The sequence below is a fragment of the Ceratotherium simum genome, chromosome 4, assembly GCF_057802395.1.
Source record: "Ceratotherium simum simum isolate JZ-2026a chromosome 4, ASM5780239v1, whole genome shotgun sequence".
In the NCBI taxonomy this organism is placed as follows: domain Eukaryota; kingdom Metazoa; phylum Chordata; class Mammalia; order Perissodactyla; family Rhinocerotidae; genus Ceratotherium; species Ceratotherium simum.
The window spans coordinates 45,462,946-45,484,662 of NC_141903.1; the positions used below are offsets into that span (position 1 = coordinate 45,462,946).

The 21,717-nt window shown below is 38.5% G+C and overlaps 1 protein-coding gene across 1 annotated transcript in view; it reads right to left on the reverse strand.

Moving 5' to 3' along the window:
* The window catches only part of SLC27A6 (solute carrier family 27 member 6), a 62,508-nt gene extending 41,111 nt beyond the window's left edge, over positions 1–21,397 (reverse strand). The window contains exons 1-3 of the mRNA XM_004420245.3: positions 20,353–21,397; positions 7,554–7,757; positions 621–779 (exon numbers count right to left, since the gene is read on the reverse strand). Of these exons, the coding sequence (XP_004420302.1) occupies positions 621–779; positions 7,554–7,757; positions 20,353–20,833 (844 nt within the window). The 5' untranslated portion in view covers positions 20,834–21,397. The remainder of the gene's footprint in view (positions 1–620; positions 780–7,553; positions 7,758–20,352) is intronic.
* Positions 21,398–21,717: the final 320 nt, after the last annotated feature.

The window sequence follows — 21,717 nt, forward strand, 5'->3', positions numbered from 1 at the left end:
GGCTAGCTAGTAACAGACATAATCTCAGCCTGTTTATGAATGGAATCTACTGAGTCACAAGCTCTGCCAACTGACTTATTGGGTGCCTGGGGTACACTGTTTGCAAAGCTAGCCCAACAATTCCTTCTATGCACTTACCTTTGCAATGTCAATTTGTCACTCCTCCCTTCAGCAGGTAGGGTCTATTTCCCCACCCCTCAAATCTTGAATCTGGACTGGCTTGTGACTTGCTTTGATCAACAAAATGCAGGTGAAATGATCTATACGACTTCTGAGGCTAAGCCTTAACAGCTATGCAGCTTCCACATTCACCCTCTTGGAAGGCTCCAACCACCATTAAAGGAGGCGAGGGTAGACCATTAAAGGATGAGTGACCACATGGAGAGGGAAGCCCAGTCAACAGCCAGCTCCAATCACATGGCAAAATTCCTAGGGCACTGTTCTTTCCACTTCAGGAATACACTGAGTATGTCATGAAATTATGTCCTTTTAATAAATATTATAATTATATAATATGCACACAATCACCCTAAATTCCAATAGAGTTTCAAACTTTAATGAACACAAGTTCTAATTATTAGGAATTTTGAAAACTTATCAAACAGAAGGTTAAAACTTACCTAACTCAATACATCCACCGATTCCCAGAAGAGATCCTGAACTATGATACAGAGGCAGGGTTATATAAATGATGTCATCAGCAGTACAACCAAAAGCCCACAACCCAGCAGAACCCTTTAAAGCCTGCAGCTGACTAATCACAGCAGCTTTTGGTAGACCTGGAAGAAAAAAAAAATATGTCATAGAAAGCAAGTCTATGCTGGTATCAACTACAACAGCAATTAAGACAAAATACATCAAAGAATTCTAGATGCTTTATAAAAGAGGCCATGCAAATATGTGCTACTGCTGTAATTAATTTCTAGAATCTTAGATCCCCCCAGAAGGATCAAAACTATAAAATTATATAGAGTTTGAGATACTGTAAACTTCAAAGAGCCATATCTGCTATAAGAATGACATAAATACCCAAAATCTGAAAGCGTATACCCAAAATGAGGCAAATCACAATATAAATTATACTTAAAGTAGAAATTTTCTGGTGAACAATTCCAAATAAGAGTCTGTCTCAACTATGAGCCATTAATTTTCTCATGTTCAATGTGTTCTGGAAAAAGACCATTATAGAATATCAGATTCCATGATACACAATGTTGAAATAGTTCTATACATTCATGATCCAAACTAAAGAGTTTTCTTTTTTTCTTCCAGTCTTCTTCTATGTACAATGGGTTTCTTATAAAAATTTTTAGCTGTAATTAATGTATAAAAAGTTTTGCTTACTGCTTTTGTTACTTGACATTTTTAGCCTAAACATTTTCCATGTCTTCTGTATTATAACGTCAGCATAATAAATTCATCCAGTTAATACATAATATAATATAAAATTGCCATACCTACGGTTGAACATTAGCAATTTTATGTTTCAACCTATATTTCCTTACCATGGAACACAAGTTGTTTTCACAACGATAAGTATCATCTCTTGAATAAACTTGTTCGATTAAACCATCTTATAGTCACAGGCTATCTGTCAGTTCAGAGTCCTAACATCTTTGGAATATCTTCATGTAGAGGGCCCCATCCCAAATCTACCTCATTGATAAAGTTCCTTTGCTTCATAAAATGCAGTGGTGACAAGGAGTATCAGTAGTTGTCCCACAGGCAAGCAGAGACCAATGGCAGACAAGCCATAGGAAGCAAGCAAATGGCAGGATCAGGAGTGAAGAGTAGCAGACAGAAGAGCCTTAAGTGTTGTCCTTTACTCTATTGCATGTTCTGATATAGTCCTGCTTAGCCATTTGTCAAAGGGGGGTTACTAACTTCAGTGGCTCTGCAAACTTATTGCTGCACCTGATTTGATTTTATTTCCCAATTCTAGAAATTGAGTCCTAAACTTGACAATGTGTTTTCCAGACTGAAGTACTTCCTTGCTATAGTCTGCTTGTCTAAGACTAGAGTCCAACATTAAAATATATTCCCATGTCTGGTGTCCCAATTTTTATAGCCAGAATTCCCCACTGCCTACTACACGCTTCTCTGGATATGCCCTAGCCCCATGTAATGCCCTGTGACTGGTATTTGTTACTGGATCTCCTTGCCACTGGTCATTTACCTGACTTGGCTCAACCTCCTTGATATGATGCTCTGTCTTCCAACTGACATTTGACCTACACGTGCTGCTCTTTCTATCTCCCAACATACAACTCACTCAGACCACCAGCTTTATCTATCCATACAAACTAACCCCCAATTTTGCTCTTTAAGGCCTTCTCTGGTTTCATAATACATTTTGTGGTCTGTAGTAACCAGAACTACTCATACATTACACAGTCAACTGAGGCACCATCTTAATTAGAATAGGACATCAATCTTTCTCTGGTTTAACACATTCACTGACGAAAGCCAAAGTTTTCATGGGATTTCTGGTTACAGCAGCACATGGAGCTATGAGCCACAGTCTACAGTCACTTCTAGACACTCTTACCAGGGTGAGCCTCAAGTCCACCTCGTGGCTACACCTGCTTTGACATTTTCTGACAGGCTTTGTGCTCCATTTCCACTAACCGGAAGATACTTAATCTCATACACAAAGTTGGCATTATTTTGCCTGTTATCTTAACTAAAATTCATTTATTAATTTTTTCAGAAGAAGTCTCTGTAGTTCTTCATGATAGCTTGGCATCTCATGGACTGAAAGAGTTTATTGTCACCCACACGCATAGAGAATCTCTCCAAATTTTCTAGTCACAGCCATGTATAAAGATTTTGAGTGAGACTAGCTCCAGCCTTGATTCTAGATAATGCAATGCCTTTCTGTTCTTCATCCAGAGGACCAAATATTTATGTGTTCTGTTTCCAAAAAGTTCTCACCCATGGTTCTTCAGTTATCATATTCCCTACTTCCCACTCTGTTCCTGATCTCATGGCAGCCCAGCTTTAACTATAATAACTTTTCAATTGGAGAGGTGTCAAAAAAAGAAGGATGCTTTTATTTAGTTATTTTCCACCTGTATGCTTATGTTACTCCTTCAAAGCACTTTAGTAAACGAATTAGCAATGTTTTCCTTCCTAATTTGGCTAGCTTTAAGTGAATAACGATCTCATTAATTTATTATAAACCAGCTAAGGTACTCAGATTTTTTGATAAAGGAGACAACAGATATGAGCTTGTCCAACAAATGAAAGTGATCAAAGGGGTTGATGGAGTTTAAAGTTTGGAAGAAGGAAAGAAGAACCAGGAGCGTAAATGAAATTTGTTAAAACTGCATTTTAGAGTCCCCTCTTAAAAGAATTAGAAAAGCACATTAACATATCAAAGCCCTTGAGAAGCCCAGTAGTACAGAACGCTTGGTATTTTTATTAATGGTGTTTCTCAAACCACATGGCAATAAAGCCCCTTTTCAATATTTATTTCATTTCTCTGAAGACATGAAGGGATATGCTGTGGAACACGTTTTGAGAAAGGATCCCTTAGATGGTCTTTAAAGTCCTTTGCTCTTCTAACGTTCTATGAATCCCTGTCATTGGAACTCTTCAAACGTTCCCAGATTTGAGTAGACCATTGGGATGAAGTCCAGACATAGAGGTGGGAATGAGGCTATGTCCAATGAATTAGGGATTAGGAGGAAGAGATGATGGCAAGAGACAACCAATTCAGAGGCAGGGATAAATAATTTGGGGAATTCTAGGATAATTTTGGAAAAAAGGAAAAATCCATAAAGTTAAGGAGAAGGAGAGACAACAGGAAATAGAGATTTAGATGGTGATAACAACTGGCTCTCAGGTGCAGCACGGCAGGCAGTTATCTTGTTTTCCTTCTCCCACCACTTATAGGAGTGGTTGAATGCATGGCTGCTCTGTTCAGGCTTAAACAGCCTTTCCTAGAGATTCTTGAGGCTACCTCACCAAGTCCAATGAGCAATAACAGAACTGGAAGTAGACTGAACACATACATAGACCCTCAAGGCACAAAGAATGGAATTGGAGATGACAGCAAGAAAACTTTAGAAAAGCAGATGGACAACTGTGGTGACTCACACAGCAGACCCAAGAGGCTGAAATCTAAGGTAAAGCCTTGAAGAAAGCTGATTCGCCCCCACAGAACCCCTGAAAGGCCTCATAGAGTGACGATAAATATGGAACTATAAACATGGGGCTTTATGGAAGTTCTGTTTAAGAAGCAATTACATCAAGGTCATAGATAAGGGAATCTATATAACTCTCATGCCTTGTTCATCAAGATATCACATAATCTCCTAGGTCAAAGAGACATGAATGGTATAAAAACTGACCTCAATCCTTTTCTTTTTCAGAGACACTCTAAGTTTGTTCCTGGGTCCAGGAATATAACATTTTGGTGATCTTGGGCAAACAGTACTTGGCAGTATTAAGAATGGCTAGGAAATGTTCAATATCATCCAAAGGGCTCCCTTATAACCTGCCAAAAGGGCCTCTGAGCAGGCTCTACTCCCATCATTTAACCTTTCAAAGCCTCATTTCTATGTATGAGGCTTCCTAACTTGCACCAACACCTTCTTTATCAACATCATAAGATGTTTCTGTGTGTGAGAATCAAGTGATTTTTATATTAGGTGGCATATTAATATAAATTCTCATATTTATTACCATAATAATCACTTAATTCAGCTCTGGGTTTTGAGTCTCAAAACATCAGTTTATATTAGTGAGAAAGAAAGAGAGAGATGTTTTTTATAAAAAATATCAATTAAATCTTTAATGAGGCAAAAATATCAATTAAATCTTTAAGGAGGCTCAAGGTGATTTTGCTACACTCTTCAATAGCTTTATATTCATAAATCATGACATCTACTGTATGCCAAGTTCTGTATGTTGCTCTGCTCTGCTCTCTGCAAGACCCCATACTGCTCAGGAGTTTAAGTTAAAAGGAGATGATATTTGTATAACTTTCCCTATATAAGATCATTCACACCCCAATTTTGGAAGAATGTCAATAAACGCTTTTGGTATTTGCTTTAAAATTCAAAAAATAAAATAAAACAAAATTACAGCCCCAGATTGCTACTTCCACACTGGTGGAAGATCTGAGATTTTTTTTCTGGAAAAGATGAGCCTATGGAAGCAGCAGGAAGAAGAGAGGTTGAATAAATAGAGAGAATAAGAGAAAGTCTGCATACTCCTCCAGCTCCCTTTTAACACTTGACTAGTTTTACCCATCAAGACCCTTGTCTGAGGAATCCGAATAGCCCACAAGTAAAAACTGAAAGACACTGAGAGTCATGAATCGCCAAACACAACATCCTGGACAATGAAACCAACTAGTCCACAAGTCCCACTCAGGCACACAGAGCTTCTAGTCAGGATTTGGTTTGCTATTTTTGTGTTTTTGCATCTGCATTTTAAAAATGAACTGACAGCCAAAGGTCACCAGATATTTGAGGAAATCATCTAGGATAAAAGATAAGAGACCAATATAAACCAAAAGGCAAAGGATGTTGGATAAAATAGAGACAGGGTAGAGAGGAGAAATTTTCAAAAAATTATCATTAATATTCTGAGAGATACAAGATAATCAAGTATCAATAATACAAAAATAACATGCTACAGAAAGAGGAATATTCAAAGAACAGAAGGGTTAGAAGCTAAATCTCTCAAAAAGTTAATCAAAAGATAAAAGAAGGAAAATGGAATAGAAGAGATTAGGAAATTAATAACTTAGTCCAAGAGGGCCAATCTTCAAAAAGTTAGAGTTCCAAAGATAAAAGAACGAACAAACGAATGTAATAGAAGGAGGGAATGGGCAGAAAGAACAGAAATAAAGAAGAGGATGTAGAAAACAATCTTTTTTAAAATTTTCAAGCACCTAAAATTGCAACATATGAGTTTATAGACTGAAAAGGCCTACAAATTCCCCAGCAAAATAGATAAATAAGACCAGTTCCAATACAAGTCACATGATGGTATAGACTACTGAAGACTCATAAAAGGTTCTAAAAATCCCAAAAAAGAAAGAAAACACCAGGTTTCATGTAAAGGATGAGAAAACAGAAAGAAAAAGAGTTCTCAATATGGATTCTGCAAGTCAGAAGATAACAGAGCAATGTCTTGAAACCCCTGCATAAAAATCATTTTTAACCCAGAAAATTCTATACAAACAAGTGTAAGGGTAGAAAAAAGACATTCTCAGATATGTAAAAACTTACCTCCTAAATACTCTTTTATCAGACAGCTACTGAAAGCAGCACAGTGATAAAATAAAAAGTAAACCAAGGAAACTAATTTAGGATCTAGGAATGAGGGGATCAGAACAAAGAAAAAGTTGAAGGGAATTCCCAGGACAATGGTGAAGAATGAACCCAGGACAGTAGAGCAACTGGTCAAGACTGAAATGACAGGGAGGAAGACTCTGGAAGAGGTGGGCAAGAACATGAGCTTGACAAAATACAGACTATCTTTTTAATGTCCAAGGTGAGTTACCTTTTTGACAAAGGGGCGAATAAGAACCAGTTATAGGTGTATACAAAACTAAGCAAGTAAACAAACCAAAACAATGATTAATGCCAGGTTGGAGGGAACTTTACATGAAAGGAAATAAATATAATTTAGTTATACTATAGAGCTCAGCTAGCAATTGTGTTTACTAAGTTATGATGCTGACACCAATCAAGCCAAAATTTATGAGGAAACAATATTAGTGTGATGCTGGGGAGAGAAAGTGTCTGCAAGAGAGAGAAAGAAATGAGTGGAGAGACAGAGTGGTGATGAAAGAAGACAAAATCCTCATCTTCCATCATGGGAAATCAGCAGATACTTTTTAGTAAGTATCTTTTTTTTTTTTTGATGAGGAGATCAGCCCTGTGCTAACATCTGCCAATCCTCCTCTTTTTTTGCTGAGGAAGACTGGCCCTGGGCTAACATCCGTACCCATCTTCCTCCACTGTATCTGGGACGCCGCCACAGCATGGCTTGCCAAGCAATGCGACGGTGCACACCCGGGATCCAAACCGGTGAACCCTGGGCTGCCGCAGCGGAGCGCGCACACCCAACTGCTTGCGTCACCGGGCCGGCCCCGTAAGTTTCTTTTAAGTATCCAGTAAGATACTCATTCTATTTAGAGATATGGAGGTGATTATAAAAAGAAAGATCTAAAAGTACTGAATGTAGTTGGTTTTGGAAAGGAGAAATAGGAGGGTGTGCAGGATACTTTTCTCTAAAATTTCTAAAACTATTAGAATTTTTCATCTCTGTGCTGTATAACTTTAATACCAATAAATATCACTACGAAAAAAACATTCGTAGTGCTTTTGCTTTCAGCCTGTTGTACAAATGTATAAAACATCTGGTTTAATCTTGAGGAACAAAAGTTGTTAATAGTCTGCTCCAGCTTGATCTTTCCGGGCTGGGGAGAGGGGTAGACGTTTGGTGACTATGCATGGCAGGAAGTTGCCCAAAATTGTGGCTTTGCAAATACATTGCAGTCTTTTTAAGTCTTAAGAAGAAATGGATCATACCTGTTGTTCCAGAGGTAAAAATATAAAGATAAGGAGACCTGAGACTTGAGGCAACATGGTGGCTGTGTGGCACTGGCTTGTCAGATGCTGTGCTCAGTTTTTCTTTGAGTGAAATTACACCTTGTGGAACAGAATCTTTCATCCCCCAAACACTGATACCTTCTGGGAGGCTTGGAAGGATTTCTTCTATAGTTCCAAGCAAATCTAAAAAACAAAGGATTAGGAATAGGTAAACAAAATATTAATCTCAAACCGTTCACCTGTGTTCTCTTTTGTGTGTCAGAACAGGGATAAAATATAAATACAATGCTGATTTCCTTTTCATCTTGGATAAGTAATATCACAGCCATTTTACGAGTCTGTTTTAACAGGACCAACTGAAAGGGAAATCTGGTTATCACCTGATTTAATCAATGCAAAAAGACAAATTGAAATTGCATTTTGGAGATTCCATTTTCCAGATTATATTTTTTTTCCAATTTTTAAATAAAACTCCATTTTTTTTTTTTGCAGTTGGTCAAATTTCGGTTCTTTTTTTTTTTTTCTTTTTTTTTAATTTTTTGTTTATTGCAGTAACATTGGTTTATAACATTGTAAAACTTTCAGGTGTACATCATTGTACTTCCATTTCTGCATGGACTACATCATGTTCACCACCAAAATACTAATTACAACCCATCACCACACACATGTACTGAATTATCCCTTTCACCCTCCTCCCTCCCCCCTTCCCCTCTGGTAACCACCAATCCAATCTCTGTCCCTATGTGTTTGTTTATTGTTGTTATTATCTACTACTTAATGAAGGAAATCATACGGTATTTGACCTTCTCCCTCTGACTTATTTCACTTTGCATTATACCCTCAATGTCCATCCATGTTGTCACAAATGGCTGGATTTCGTCGTTTCTTATGGCTGAGTAGTATTCCATTATGTATATATACCACAGCTTCTTTATCCATTCGTCCCTTGATGGGCACTTAGGTTGCTTCCAAGTTTTGGCTATTGTGAATAACGCTGCAATGAACACAGGGGTGCATGTACCTTTGCAAATTGGTGTTTTCAAGTTCTTTGGATAAATACCCAACAGTGGAATAGCTGGATCATATGGTAGTTCTATCATTGATTTTTTGAGGAATCTCCATACTGTTTTCCATAGCGGCTGCACCAGTTTGCACTCCCACCAGCAGTGTATGAGAGTTCCCTTCTCTCCACATCCTCTCCAACACGTGTTGTTTCCTGTCTTGTTAATTATAGCCATTCTGACGGGCGTGAGGTGATATCTCATTGTAGTTTTGATTTGCATTTCCCTGATAGTTAGTGATTTTGAACATCTTTTCATGTGTCTGTTGGCCATCTGTATATCTTCTTTGGAGAAATGTCTGTTCAGGTCTTTTGCCCATTTTTTAATTGGGTTGTTAGTTTTTTTGTTGTTGAGATGCATGAGTTCTTTATATATTTTGGAGATTAAGCCCTTATCAGATGTATGGTTTGCAAATATCTTCTCCCAATTGTTAGGTTGTCTTTTCGTTTTGTTGATGGTTTCCTTTGCTGTGCAGAAGCTTTTTAGTTTGATGTAGTCCCATTTGTTTATTTTTTCTATTGTTTCTCTTGCCCGGTCAGATGTGGTGTTTGAAAAGATGTTGCTAAGACCGATGTGGAAGAGCGTACTGCCTATGTTTTCTTCTAGAAGTTTCATAGTTTCAGGTCTTACATTCAAGTCTTTAATCCATTTGGAGTTAATTTTTGTGTATGGTGTAAGGTAAGGGTCTACTTTCATTTTTTTGCATATGGCTATCCAGTTTTCCCAACACCATTTGTTGAAGAGACTTTCTTTTCCCCATTGTATGTTCTTGGCTCCTTTGTCAAAGATTAGCTGTCCATAGATGTGTGGGTTTATTTCTGGGCTTTCGAGTCTATTCCATTGATCTGTGTGTCTGTTTTTGTGCCAGTACCATGCTGTTTTGGTTACTATAGCTTTGTAGTATATTTTGAAATCAGGGAGTGTGATACCTCCAGCTTTGTTCTTTTTTCTCAGGATTCCTTTAGCTATTCGGGGTCTTTTGTCGTTCCATATAAATTTTAGGATTCTTTGTTCTATTTCTGTGAAAAATGTTGTTGGAACTTTGATAGGGATTGCATTGAATCTATAGATGGCTTTAGGAAGTATGGACATCTTAACTATGTTAATTCTTCCAATCCAAGAGCATGGAATATCTTTCCATTTCTTTGTGTCTTCTTCAATTTCTTTCAGCAATGTTTTATAGTTTTTGGTGTACAGATCTTTCACCTCTTTGGTTAAGTTTATTCCTAGGTATTTTATTCTTTTTGTTGCAATTGTAAATGGGATGGTATTCTTAATTTCTCTTTCTGCTACTTCGTTGTTAGTGTACAGAAATGCAACTGATTTTTGTATGTTGATTTTGTATCCCGCAACTTGACCATATTCGTCTATTACTTCTAAAAGTTTTCTGGTGGATTCTTTAGGGTTTTCTATATATAAAATCATGTCATCTGCAAATAGTGACAGTTTCACTTCTTCCTTTCCAATTTGGATCCCTTGTATTTCTTTCTCTTGCCTGATTGCTCTGGCTAGGACTTCCAATACTATGTTAAATAGGAGTGGTGACAGTGGGCATCCTTGTCTGGTTCCTGTTCTTAGAGGGATAGCTTTCAGTTTTTCACCATTGAGGATGATATTAGCTGTGGGTTTGTCATATATGGTCTTTATTATCTTGAGGTACTTTCCTTCTATACCCATTTTATTCAGGGTTTTTATCATAAATGGATGCTGGATCTTGTCAAATGCTTTCTCTGCATCTATTGAGATGATCATGTGATTTTTGTTCTTCGTTTTATTAATGTGGTGTATTACGTTGATTGATTTGCGAATGTTAAACCATCCCTGCATACCTGGAATAAATCCCACTTGATCATGGTGTATAATCTTTTGAACGTATTGTTGTATGCGATTTGCTAGTATTTTGTTGAAGATTTTCGCATCAATGTTCATCAGTGATATTGGCCTGTAGTTTTCTTTTTTTGTGTTGTCCTTGTCTGGTTTTGGTATCAGGGTAATGTCAGCTTCGTAGAATGAGTTAGGGAGCTTCCCTCCCTCCTCAATTTTTTGGAAGAGTTTGAGAAGGATAGGTGTTAAGTCTTCTTTGAATGTTTGGTAGAATTCACCAGGGAAGCCGTCTGGTCCTGGACTTGTATTTTTGGGGAGGTTTTTGATTACTGTTTCGATCTCCTTACTGGTGATTGGTCTATTCAAATTCTCTACTTCTTCTTGATCCAGTTTTGGAAGGTTGTATGATTCTAAGAATTTATCTATTTCTTCCAGATTGTCGCATTGGTTGGCATATAGCTTTTCATAGTATTCTCTTATAATCTTTTGTATTTCTGAGGTGTCTGTTGTAATTTCTCCTCTTTCATTTCTGATTTTACTTATTTGTGCCTTCTCTCTTTTTTTCTTGGTGAGTCTAGCTAAAGGTTTGTCTATTTTGTTGATCTTTTCAAAGAACCAGCTCTTGGTTTTATTAATTTTTTCTATTGTTTTTTTGGTCTCTATTTCATTAATTTCTGCTCTGATTTTTATTATTTCCCTTCTTCTACTGACTTTGGGCTTTGTTTGTTCCTCTTTTTCCAGTTCCTTTAGATGCATTGTTAGATTGTTTATTTGAGATTTTTCTTGTTTGTTGAGATAGGCCTGTATTGCTATAAACTTCCCTCTTAGAACCGCTTTTGCTGTATCCCATAAATTCTGGCATGTCGTATTTTCATTTTCATTTGTCTCCAGGTATTTTTTGATTTCTTCTTTGATTTCTTTGTTAACCCAGTCGTTGTTCAGTAGCATTTTGTTTAATCTCCATGTATTTGTGGCTTTTCTGATTTTCTTCCTATAGTTGATTTCCAGTTTCATACCGTTGTGGTCAGAAAAGATGCTTGGTATTATTTCAATCGTCTTAAATTTATGGAGACTTGTTTTGTGGCCTAATATGTGATCAATCCTGGAGAATGTTGCATGTGCATTTGAAAAGATTACCAGCGGCCACCAGAAGCTAGGAAGAGGCAAGGAAAGATTCTTTCTTGGATTCTTCAGAGGGAGCATGGCCCCTGCACACACTTTTATTTTGGACTTCTAGCCCCCAGAACTATGAGGGAATAAACCTCTATTGTTTTAAGCTACCCAGTTTGTGGTACTTTTACTACAGCAGCCCTAGGAAATGAATACATCAAAGTCACAAGTTGGTGGAGAGCAGAATTGTTACTCTAACCCAAATCTAATTAACTTTAAAATATATACATTACCTTGTAAAAGAATGATAAAAAATAATGTTATTAAGTGTAAAATATACCTTGGTCAGAATGTTCAAGTACATGTAAATATAGCCATTTCCATCTAAACAATTATATTTTTTTTCTAATTTTTTAACAAAACTTTAAAAATAATCACAAGATACATTCTGCTTTGAAGCTAAATTTAGGGCACTGCATTAAACATTTTCCTAGAAATGTAAATCAGTATCTGGTTATCTCAAAAAGCCATCGTCAGCCACTGTTTAGTCCTACTACAATACAATACATTTGAGAAAAACTCATGATTTACTTCCTCAAAATCTACAACCCAGATTGATCACAAAGAAGCAGCAAGAGAAATACATCAAATGGGACTAGGCAGTTCACAAATAAAACCTGCAAGAAAACAAAGGGAAACACAGACAATGATGAGGAGTTGATAAATCAGGGTTGGGGAGGCAGATTGGGACTTGAAATTTTTTGAATGAATTACCATTTTTATAAAAAATCCAAATAAAGTGTAAAAGGCCAGAGAAAATATCTAGTTCCACCGAGCATACACAGCGTGCTGCTGTATATAGATGGCTTTAGTAAGAAGGAGAAGTGAAAATTCACAAGAAATGCCAGAGGAAGGAGAAGTCATAAATGAACGAAAAAGCAGAACAAGCAAATGATCTAGACTTTCTATTTTCTTTTAATTTTTAGTACTTGATTTTGTTTTAAGGACTCTCTCTGGCATTTTGAATGTATAAGTACAAGTCTCTGAACTGACTCAGTTTCATTACCTTAATTTTAAATCTCTCATCTGGAATTGTAAATTAACAGTACAAACTTTAATATGTTCTTAGTATGTATGTCTAATTTGGCAAAATAAGTGCAAAGAAAGTTACAATATTATTAATTGTGGCCCCAAATCTTTGTTGGAATTGTAGAGTCTTAAAAAACACTGAGTATTTACAAAGAGTGATGACTTTTAGATGAAAAAGGAAATGAGTGGCGTCCTAGGAATCAGGGGAGATAAAATTTAATTTCCTTCATACATTAAAATTAAATCGACTTAAGCTGAGATATTTAGAATTCTCAAATAGAATTTTATCTAACCAAATTCATCTAACTACATTTTGTGGGTGAGGATAGTGAAAATTGAAATAAAAATTTGCAGTCTTGTAGGGGATAAAGAATCATTATTTACTTATCACTGTCAATCTTTCTTAATAAAATGAAAAGTTTTAGCGTCATTTTGAAAGTAAATTCTGAATATTAACTCCTGACACAAAATAGCATTTGTTTAAATACTTCATGGAAACTTGGTTGTATTTCACGAAAATTTACTCTTTAGTAAAGTGTTCTACCATTGAAACCTGTAGAACCTTAAGCACCTCAAAGGAATGATGTGTGTCCTACTCCATCCTTCGGCTGACTGCACCTGGCACACACACCATAGGTGCTGGATAGATATCTGGTTATAGAATTGAGCTCTGCCCACGGGATCCACTGTATATGCAGGTCATGACAGTAAATTACCATAAGAAAATGAGACAGCTGAATATTCTATGACCTTTAACAAAGTCTACATTACAGGACAAGGCTCAATCGCTGTTTTCACAGCAATAGTTACTTCCAAGAAATACTGTTTGTCACATATGCAAGACACTGCGTTAGGTAGGGTTGCAAGCATTAAAACAGGTAATTTATAATCTCTGCTTATGCTCCGTTAGTACTTTGTACAAATTAATTTCTCGTTTCTACATCATTATTACATCTGTTATTCACATTTCTGAAACTATGCAATCAATGAGTAAAAATTTAATATAGCCCCCTCTAGTATGCCATTAGTGTGAATTATGTATTCGTAATGTATTAAAAACTCTTTAAATTATCTTATTCTACATGAAACAAGCTCATACTTTCAAAGGTACTGGTTGTAGGTCTTAATACATTGGCAAATATTTAAACTTTAAAATTTTTTGTATTAATAAAATTAATATGAAATTCAACTACAAATGGTTAACTTGAGCTTTCCACACTGCAAAGCAATATTCACACAGAATCCAAAGTGAAATTATAGATCTCACCACACGCTTATAACTACCATTCTACTACTTAGAGCCGCTCAACGGGATTTTCATAGAATGCATGGGCAGGCTATGGTTTCCAAGAAAATTGATGCTTAAGGAAGCAATGTCCTAAAGCAATTCATATCATGATGTAGATACTAATACTTCATAACAGGCCAGAAACTCATTGCATCATGAATAATGTGCCAGCTATTTTTACAAGTATTAATTTATTAATAATCACAATAACCCTAGGAAGTGCATAGGAGTACAAGCCTTTCAATTGTGATAACACATTCTTCCCTGAAATGATTTTATTAACTGCCCTGAATATATGCACACAAGTTTGCAAGTGAGTTTATGTGTTTTCACTCTCATCTGTCCCCCCATCATTTGGGGAAGGGACAGTGTATTTATTACAGGTAAAATTGTGCAAGAAAATAAAAAGTAGAACCCTTCATTTGATGTTATTTCCAACACATCTCCTATTGCTAATGAATAATTTTTACTCAATGGGACCACAATGGCATGAAGTATCTGGCTTACTATTTTTCAGTGACCAAGTGGTAAAAATTAGAAAAGTAAATGTATAGAAAAGCTCTCTGGACATGCTTAGACTAATCAGTAAGTAAACTATATTTTTTTAAAAAGGCAAATCCAAAGTGGTATTTCGTCAGGATTCAAACCCCATCAGGGCTATTTTCCACATGCCTTCTTGGTTATAAATCGAATAATCCTCCTCTTCTTGGCCAGAGAATAGCTAACCATCCAGATCCTAACTTGTGTCTGAAAGCGTTCCAGCTCTGGCCACTGAGGGTTGGGAAGCAGATATGACTGCACTGCTACTGGGGAAGACAGGACAGCTGCTTAAGACCAGTTCACTCAGGTCGTGTGACATGAGCCTGCACCGCCATCCATAAAGCCCTCTGCCCACAGCAAATCCCAAATAAAGAGGCTGGGGCAAAGACTGACCTCTTACTTTGCATATATGTCTCTGCTACCATGTAATTAAAAATAATTATGGCAACCAATTATTGAATATATACTATGGTCCAGGCTCTCTGCTGTACCCTTAATTCACACAAGACCCAATGATCTGCATTGATCATCTGCTATGTGTTAGAGTCAGTTAATGGCAGAGTTAGGATTCAAGCCCATGTTTGCCTGACTCCAAGATGTGTATTTCTCCCATTCAGCATTGCCACTTCTCCAAGGAGGCACAACCTCCCTTTACATTGTTTTTGCTCCTGCTTGTATTCAAGCATCAGTCCCTAACAGTAAACACATGTTCAGCAGATACTGTAAATAAGAACTCCAGGGTCAGGGTCTCCATGATCAGTAAAGAAAAAACACGCAGGCATCAGGGCTTAGAACACTGCCTTTTCCAGCTAGCAAACCACGCAACCACTGCAACTTAATATAGGAATAAGGTATTTTCTTTTGGAATGGAGGTAATTCTTGAACTAAAAGTCTAAAATGGTAAAAAAAAAAAAAAAATGCAAAACAGCCATTCATTCTACTAACTACAAATAAGAATATAGAAATGCCCTGAAAATGAAAATAGACATTTGTGAGACTATCACAGTACATGGATAAAGTAGTAAAAGTTCACACGAGCCACGTCTTATCTATCTGAATACATATTACTTTCTATAAGACTCAAAGGGTATTTATTTTTCCTCTAACTCTTCCTCTTGGGCTTTAAAAAGCGGATGGTTTTATGGCTGAAAGTCATTTGGGGAATTACAATGGCTCGATTGTTAACTGGAACATTTGCCCGGCACAGGCTGAATGCAACAGTTCATGAAAACTAACAGGGCAAGGCTGCATGCATTACTGTCAGTTTATAGAGCAGACACGGATTTTTACCTCTTGTGAACAGAAACACAAAACCCTTCCAAACCTGTTAAGACACAAAATACTACTGAATCTAAAGTAAAAGAGTTTAGGAAAATATTAATATATATTTTTTGGTTGTCCACTTATAATGATTTAATATGTGGTTTATTGAATAAGGAGAGAGTGCAAAAAATACAAGTAAATCCAAACCTGGTAGATTCTTAGTGTGTCTAAAATACTTTATACTTTTGGGGAGTCATGATTCTAATACTTAGCAACATTGATATAAAATGACACAACAAAGCAATTCCACTGATAGATCTACTGTCAGTTACCAAATACACAGCAGAGGGTCAGTTTATTAGCAAAAATATGCAAGTAAATAAAAAGTTATTGAATGCCTATATGTACCTGATAGGTTTTCATTAGGTCATTCATTCATTTATTCATTCATCCAGGCAATAAATATTTATTGAGCATCTCCTTTGTGCTAAGTTCTGAGAATTTAGCAGTGAACAAAACAACCTTCCTCAGCTCAAAGAGCGTACATTGGAGTTCTTGGCCTATTCTCAAAGGCACACAAATATCTATTTGTGAATTGGCAAACAGAACTTTACCATTCCATTGGGTCACTGTGAATAGCCATAGCACACTTGAGGCAGGAGGATTTAATGGAAAGGGGAGGGGGAGTGGATGGGAAAAGATAGAGATGAGGGAGTGAACAGTAGCAGAAAGGAGGACAAAGACAAAGTTGTCCCCAGCTGGCTTTCATGATTTAGCATCAGAAAATCCGGGCTCCAGACCCCACACTGCCTCTCCTAGATGCATGAGCTGGAGGAGATTACTTGCCCACTCTAAACCATGCTTTCCTCATCTTTAAAAAAGGCCATGGCTGTGGTGAGGATCACATAAGATAATATGTATAAAAACACTTTGTAATTTATAAAGTACTTTAAAAATGGAAGGGATTATGATTATTATTTGTTAACATTATTATTATTATTATTATGGCCAAATATGTCAAAGGATATAATTACATAGACTTTTAAAAATGATATACAAGCATCCCAACGTTTTTCTGTTTGTTCTAAGAGAAAAGCAAATACAGGTAGATGATAATCTTGGCAGCAGGCACTATTAGAAATACCAGAATTGAAATATTGGGGGTAAAGGACTAAGTCCAATCTACGACTATTTAATTTTTGTTTTGTTTTTTTTTTGTGAGGAAGATCTGCCCTGAGCTAACATCCGTGCTAATCCTCCTCTTTTTGCTGAGGAAGACCGGCTCTGAGCTAACATCTATTGCCAATCCTCCTCCTTTTTTTTTCCCCCAAAGCCCCAGTATATAGTTGTATGTCATAGCTGCACATCCTTCTAGTTGCTGTATGCGGGATGCAGCCTCAGCATGGCCAGAGAAGCAGTGCGTATGACTATTTAATTTTCAATAAGTGCTGAAATTTTCCAGGGAAATTTGAGATGTTGCTTGACACACCTTCTAAACCAAACTCTCTTATGTCCGGACCGGGTTTTGAGTCTTTGCTCTGCAACCTAGTTTGTGACATCCTAGACACACTAGGTGAATTTCTTTCCCTCTCAGTTTCCAAAAGATAGCTCTGTACCTGCCTTTCAGAATCACTGGGAGTACCTTTTACATAGTCAGCCTTGAGTAAATGGCAACTGTTGATATTGTTGTTAATGACAATAACAGCTAGAATAACATTTGCCTGGTGGCTTAGTTGATTTCTCTTCCTTTGACTTGTTCCTGGAGATAGAATTATCAGACACCTGCCATAATTGAAATTTCATCTATCACCATGGACATTATCTGGCTTGCCTATAAAACCTGTTTGAAACTGCTTCTATATAACTTCTGAAAAATAAAATTTTGCTAAAACATACCCAAGTAAAGCGTTAAGATCCTATTCCAAACAAATGACTTACTAGTCTTTCTTATAGCTACCACCAAATTAGATTGCAGCAGCAAAATCCAAAATCCTTATTAAAAGCCTTGGATGACTCTATAATGCTAATAATAGCAATTATTTCAATTCACCAAGGATCTAATTTGTACACACCAAGAACTCAGCTAGCCACTTACAAAAGCTACGTCATTTAATCCTCAGAATGACACTGCGAAGCAGGTGGTATTATCACCATTTTACAACTAAGTAAAGTGAGACCCAAGGCAGCTGATGATCTTATCTCCAGTCACACAGCTAAAAAGTGGCAGACTATACAGGAAATCCAGACCTGTCCGGCTTATCTCCATCCAAACCACTTGAGTGGTCTTGCCACTTCAATACACTCTCCCTGGGGATATAATGATTTAATAGTACATCTCCGTCAGAAACATCCAATGAGAATCTAAGACCTCTGAAATCTAAAGTTCTAAAAACTATATGTACATCTTATTCACTGATTAGACTCAAGATGCCAAGTATACAGTATTTCAGGGTAAGAGCTTCAAATACAGAAAAGTGACTGTGATCTAAGCAGCGTCTTACAAAAAAAAAAAAAATCCAGTAATTAATTGAAATAGAATGGTCCCATCTTTGAAAAACAGATGTAATTTATGTATTTTGAAGGTATGCTAAAAAGAGCCATTAGTAAGATTTCAAGTTGATTTCTCCAGCTACCTACTTACTGAGCAAATCAACTAAATGGTTTTGGCTTAGAACTCCAGCATCTCTAAGTAGCTTTTTTATACAAAAACTGACTGTTGGTGTTAAAAACAAAAACAAGGAAACAATGCAATTAGTTATTGGCAAGCAAAGCAAAAGCTGGCACAAGTAAAACGGCAAAATTAATTGGTCCTAATGAGGCAACGACTCAGTCAACAGCAAAGTTTGAATGCTCTATTTTGAGAGGTAACCAGCCATAGTACCTTAAGAGGGATCCCTCAGGAGACCAGCGATGGGATGTTTCTCAGGTTCCTTCAACATCATGGCCACAGAAATCTTTTCAGGGATACTGTGGCCTTCTTAGTTTGCTCTTCAAAAGAGAATTTATGGCTTTATCAATTTTTACCACAACTTCAGGTTTAGTTTTGTGCCAGAAACTGCAATCTAAATTAGATTGAGCAATAACATGGAAGTGCAATAAAATGTCAGGATATATCCAGAGATGATGAACTGTGATGCTTTTTCCTGCTGCATTCACATTATCACCTGCCCCTGCACAAGTGGTAAACCTTGTTCCACTACGTTATCAAAATTCTGTGTTACTCATTTATCCTACTTACTGATACAGTTCACAGAAATTTCATTACACTAGTTAACCTCTTTCCAAGGTGAGAGGTTGAATTTCAATTTTGGAGGATTTGACTGTTGAATGAAAAAAAATTAACCAAAAATACACAAGAGAGACTTTCTGGCTTCTCCACTCTGTAGCTTAAGTGAGATAAAATCAGTGCTTGAGATTAAACATTTGGATACTTGATCAGGTCACAAGTTGAGCTAGAAGGACAACAAAAACAAACAAATCTGAAAGCCTTGAATAACTAACCTTTTTACCATACATTGCCTACTCGCTTTTGTGTGATATGCAATTATTATATGATCAAGGTTACCTGGAAAGTTCTATACTTTAGAGATCACAGGTGTATAAATGTAGATTATTTTTCCATACTGCTCTGTGAATCTAAAAACTCTATATGTGGTGTCAGTATGTATCTATTAATCTAAAATACTTAAATATTTTCACTAAGGTCCTTGCCATGGGTCCTTCTCATCCTCCACCTTCCTACCCCCAAGCAAGAAGAATATGCATAAACCATTTAGATTATACCAAATAAGTAGCACTTTTCATACTTCAACTCCACTTTTTCACACAGCCCATCTTCCTAGTTCTTTGTTAATTAGGCACTCAACCAAAGACTTCTCTTTGTAGTTCAGTGTCAAAAGCCTACACAAAAGTGTGTATCCAAAGCCTAACTCAAAAGGGAGGGGGAAGAAGGCTAGAACTTACTGAAAGAAATAAAATGATGCACGGATGGGCGTGGAGGAAGAGAGAGAAAGGGGCCTGAAGTCTGCTAAGAGCTGGCTGGGAGGTGGGAGCCCAACCTTGCTGGCAAGCCCTGGTTGCTGCAGACAGTGCAAAAGAAGAGCAGACATGAAGATAGGAATTCGTGCACTTCACATTAAACATATTTGTTCTGCAAATGTAGTCAACCTTGATAGTGGTACTGTTACAGGCTGGTAGGTTTTCCACAATGAAATTAAGATAACTCTCTTACTCATCAAACAATTTTGTCAGATTGACAAAATTTAGAATTTACCAAGTTCTATCTCTGTGTTCCTGTACTCATTTAAGGTATCAATAACAGTGAAATCCCCCCCTCTCAAAATAGTAAGAAGCAGAGATTTCAGAAAAGTTTTCTGAAGCTGTCTTGATATTTACTAATTTACAACAGAATAAGTAATTGAAGTGGGAGAGGGATTATTAAACTGCCGGTCAGAGAATTGTAACATTATTTTGTACCCTTAACACGCACACTTCATCACACACCCAAAAGATTAGTTGTGAACTGTTCTAACAAAAAAGGAGAATGGCGGGCCAGGCAGGGTTGCCATTCCGCACAAGCAGACCACACCCCATACTCTACCTGCGCCCACCACAAGGGCCCGGGGCTCGCAGCTACGGATGCAATGCAGGAGGCAGTTGGAGCGAATGTTGGAGTTGAGGAAGGCCACCACGCAGCCCAGCTTGGCCAGGCCGAACCACACGTGCACGAAGTCGGGCTCATTGCTCATCAGCAGGGCCACTGTGTCCCCCCTTTTCAGCGTGGAATGGTTCAGGAAGACATGCGCCACTCTGCTACTCCTTTTATCCACATCCTGATAGGTGTAGATGTCTCCCTCGTAGATGATGAAAGGCTTCTGGGGCTGCTTCTTGGCATAGCTCAGGAATTTATCCAGGACAGTGACCAGCTCCCCTTTCAGTCTGCACATCTCCAGCCGAACTCCATAGCGTATCACCTTCAGCAAGTACCAAAAGTCGTCCCAGAAGTAAGGGAACAGGAGTTTCTGCACGAAGTGCAGGAAGACCATTCCGGTCCCTAGTCCTGTTAGCCATGGCAGGAGCATGGGGGCCTCGCGACCAGAAGGCAGCTCGGATCCCAGCCCTATCAGTCTCCTTTCCTAAGCGCAGCTCTCCACGGAGACCGCCGGGTGGCGGACGGGGAGAGGGATCTTAAAAAACAGAAGCAGAAGTTTGCACAGAGGAGACTGCCCCAGGGGATGGTGGAGATAAGGCTTGGAACACCCAGCGGATCTTCTAAGTGCGAAATCAACGCAGGCACCCGCAAGGGCCCCGGAATCTACGAAGCCAGCGCAGCGCCCTCGCCTCGGGAGCCCCGACAGTGGCTTGCACCTTGCCGGGTTCTCTCGCACTTTCCAGCCCTCTCTTGGCGGGATGGGTCAGACCCTGGCGCCTCTGTAGCCCTGAGCAAACGCCACCACCCGCAGGAGAAGCAGGTCCAGGGGTGTATGCTCTCCTTCTCGGAGTAGTCTTTCCGGCGGCTGCAATTTGAGGGCTGAATCGAGCCGGGAGAAGCTGGGGTAGCGAACGCTGAGATTGCAAAGGCTTCTTGTCTTGACCTGCCAGAAACCGTGCTGGGGCTCGGGTCCACGCCTCAGCCTGATGTGTCCCTAGGGCTCCTGGGATCCGGGCCCCTCAGCCCCGCCCCCGCTCCGCCCAGCGCCCCGGCCGAGCTCCCAGGAGCTGCCCTCGCACACACCGGGTCCCCGCGAACTGACTATTGCGCCCGCTGGAAGCAGCTCCTCCCCCGGGTCTCAGCGGCTGCTGTATCTCTCCCCCGAACCGCAGCGGAGGTGTCCTCCGCCCGCCTCCCGCCTCCAGCTCCGGGCCAACCCCAGCTCCCACCGCGGCCGCTGGACAGCTCGGGCCCCCTCGCGGCTCCTCCCTCTGCGCGCAAGTGTGCCGCGACGGGGGCTTCTGGTGGGGAAAG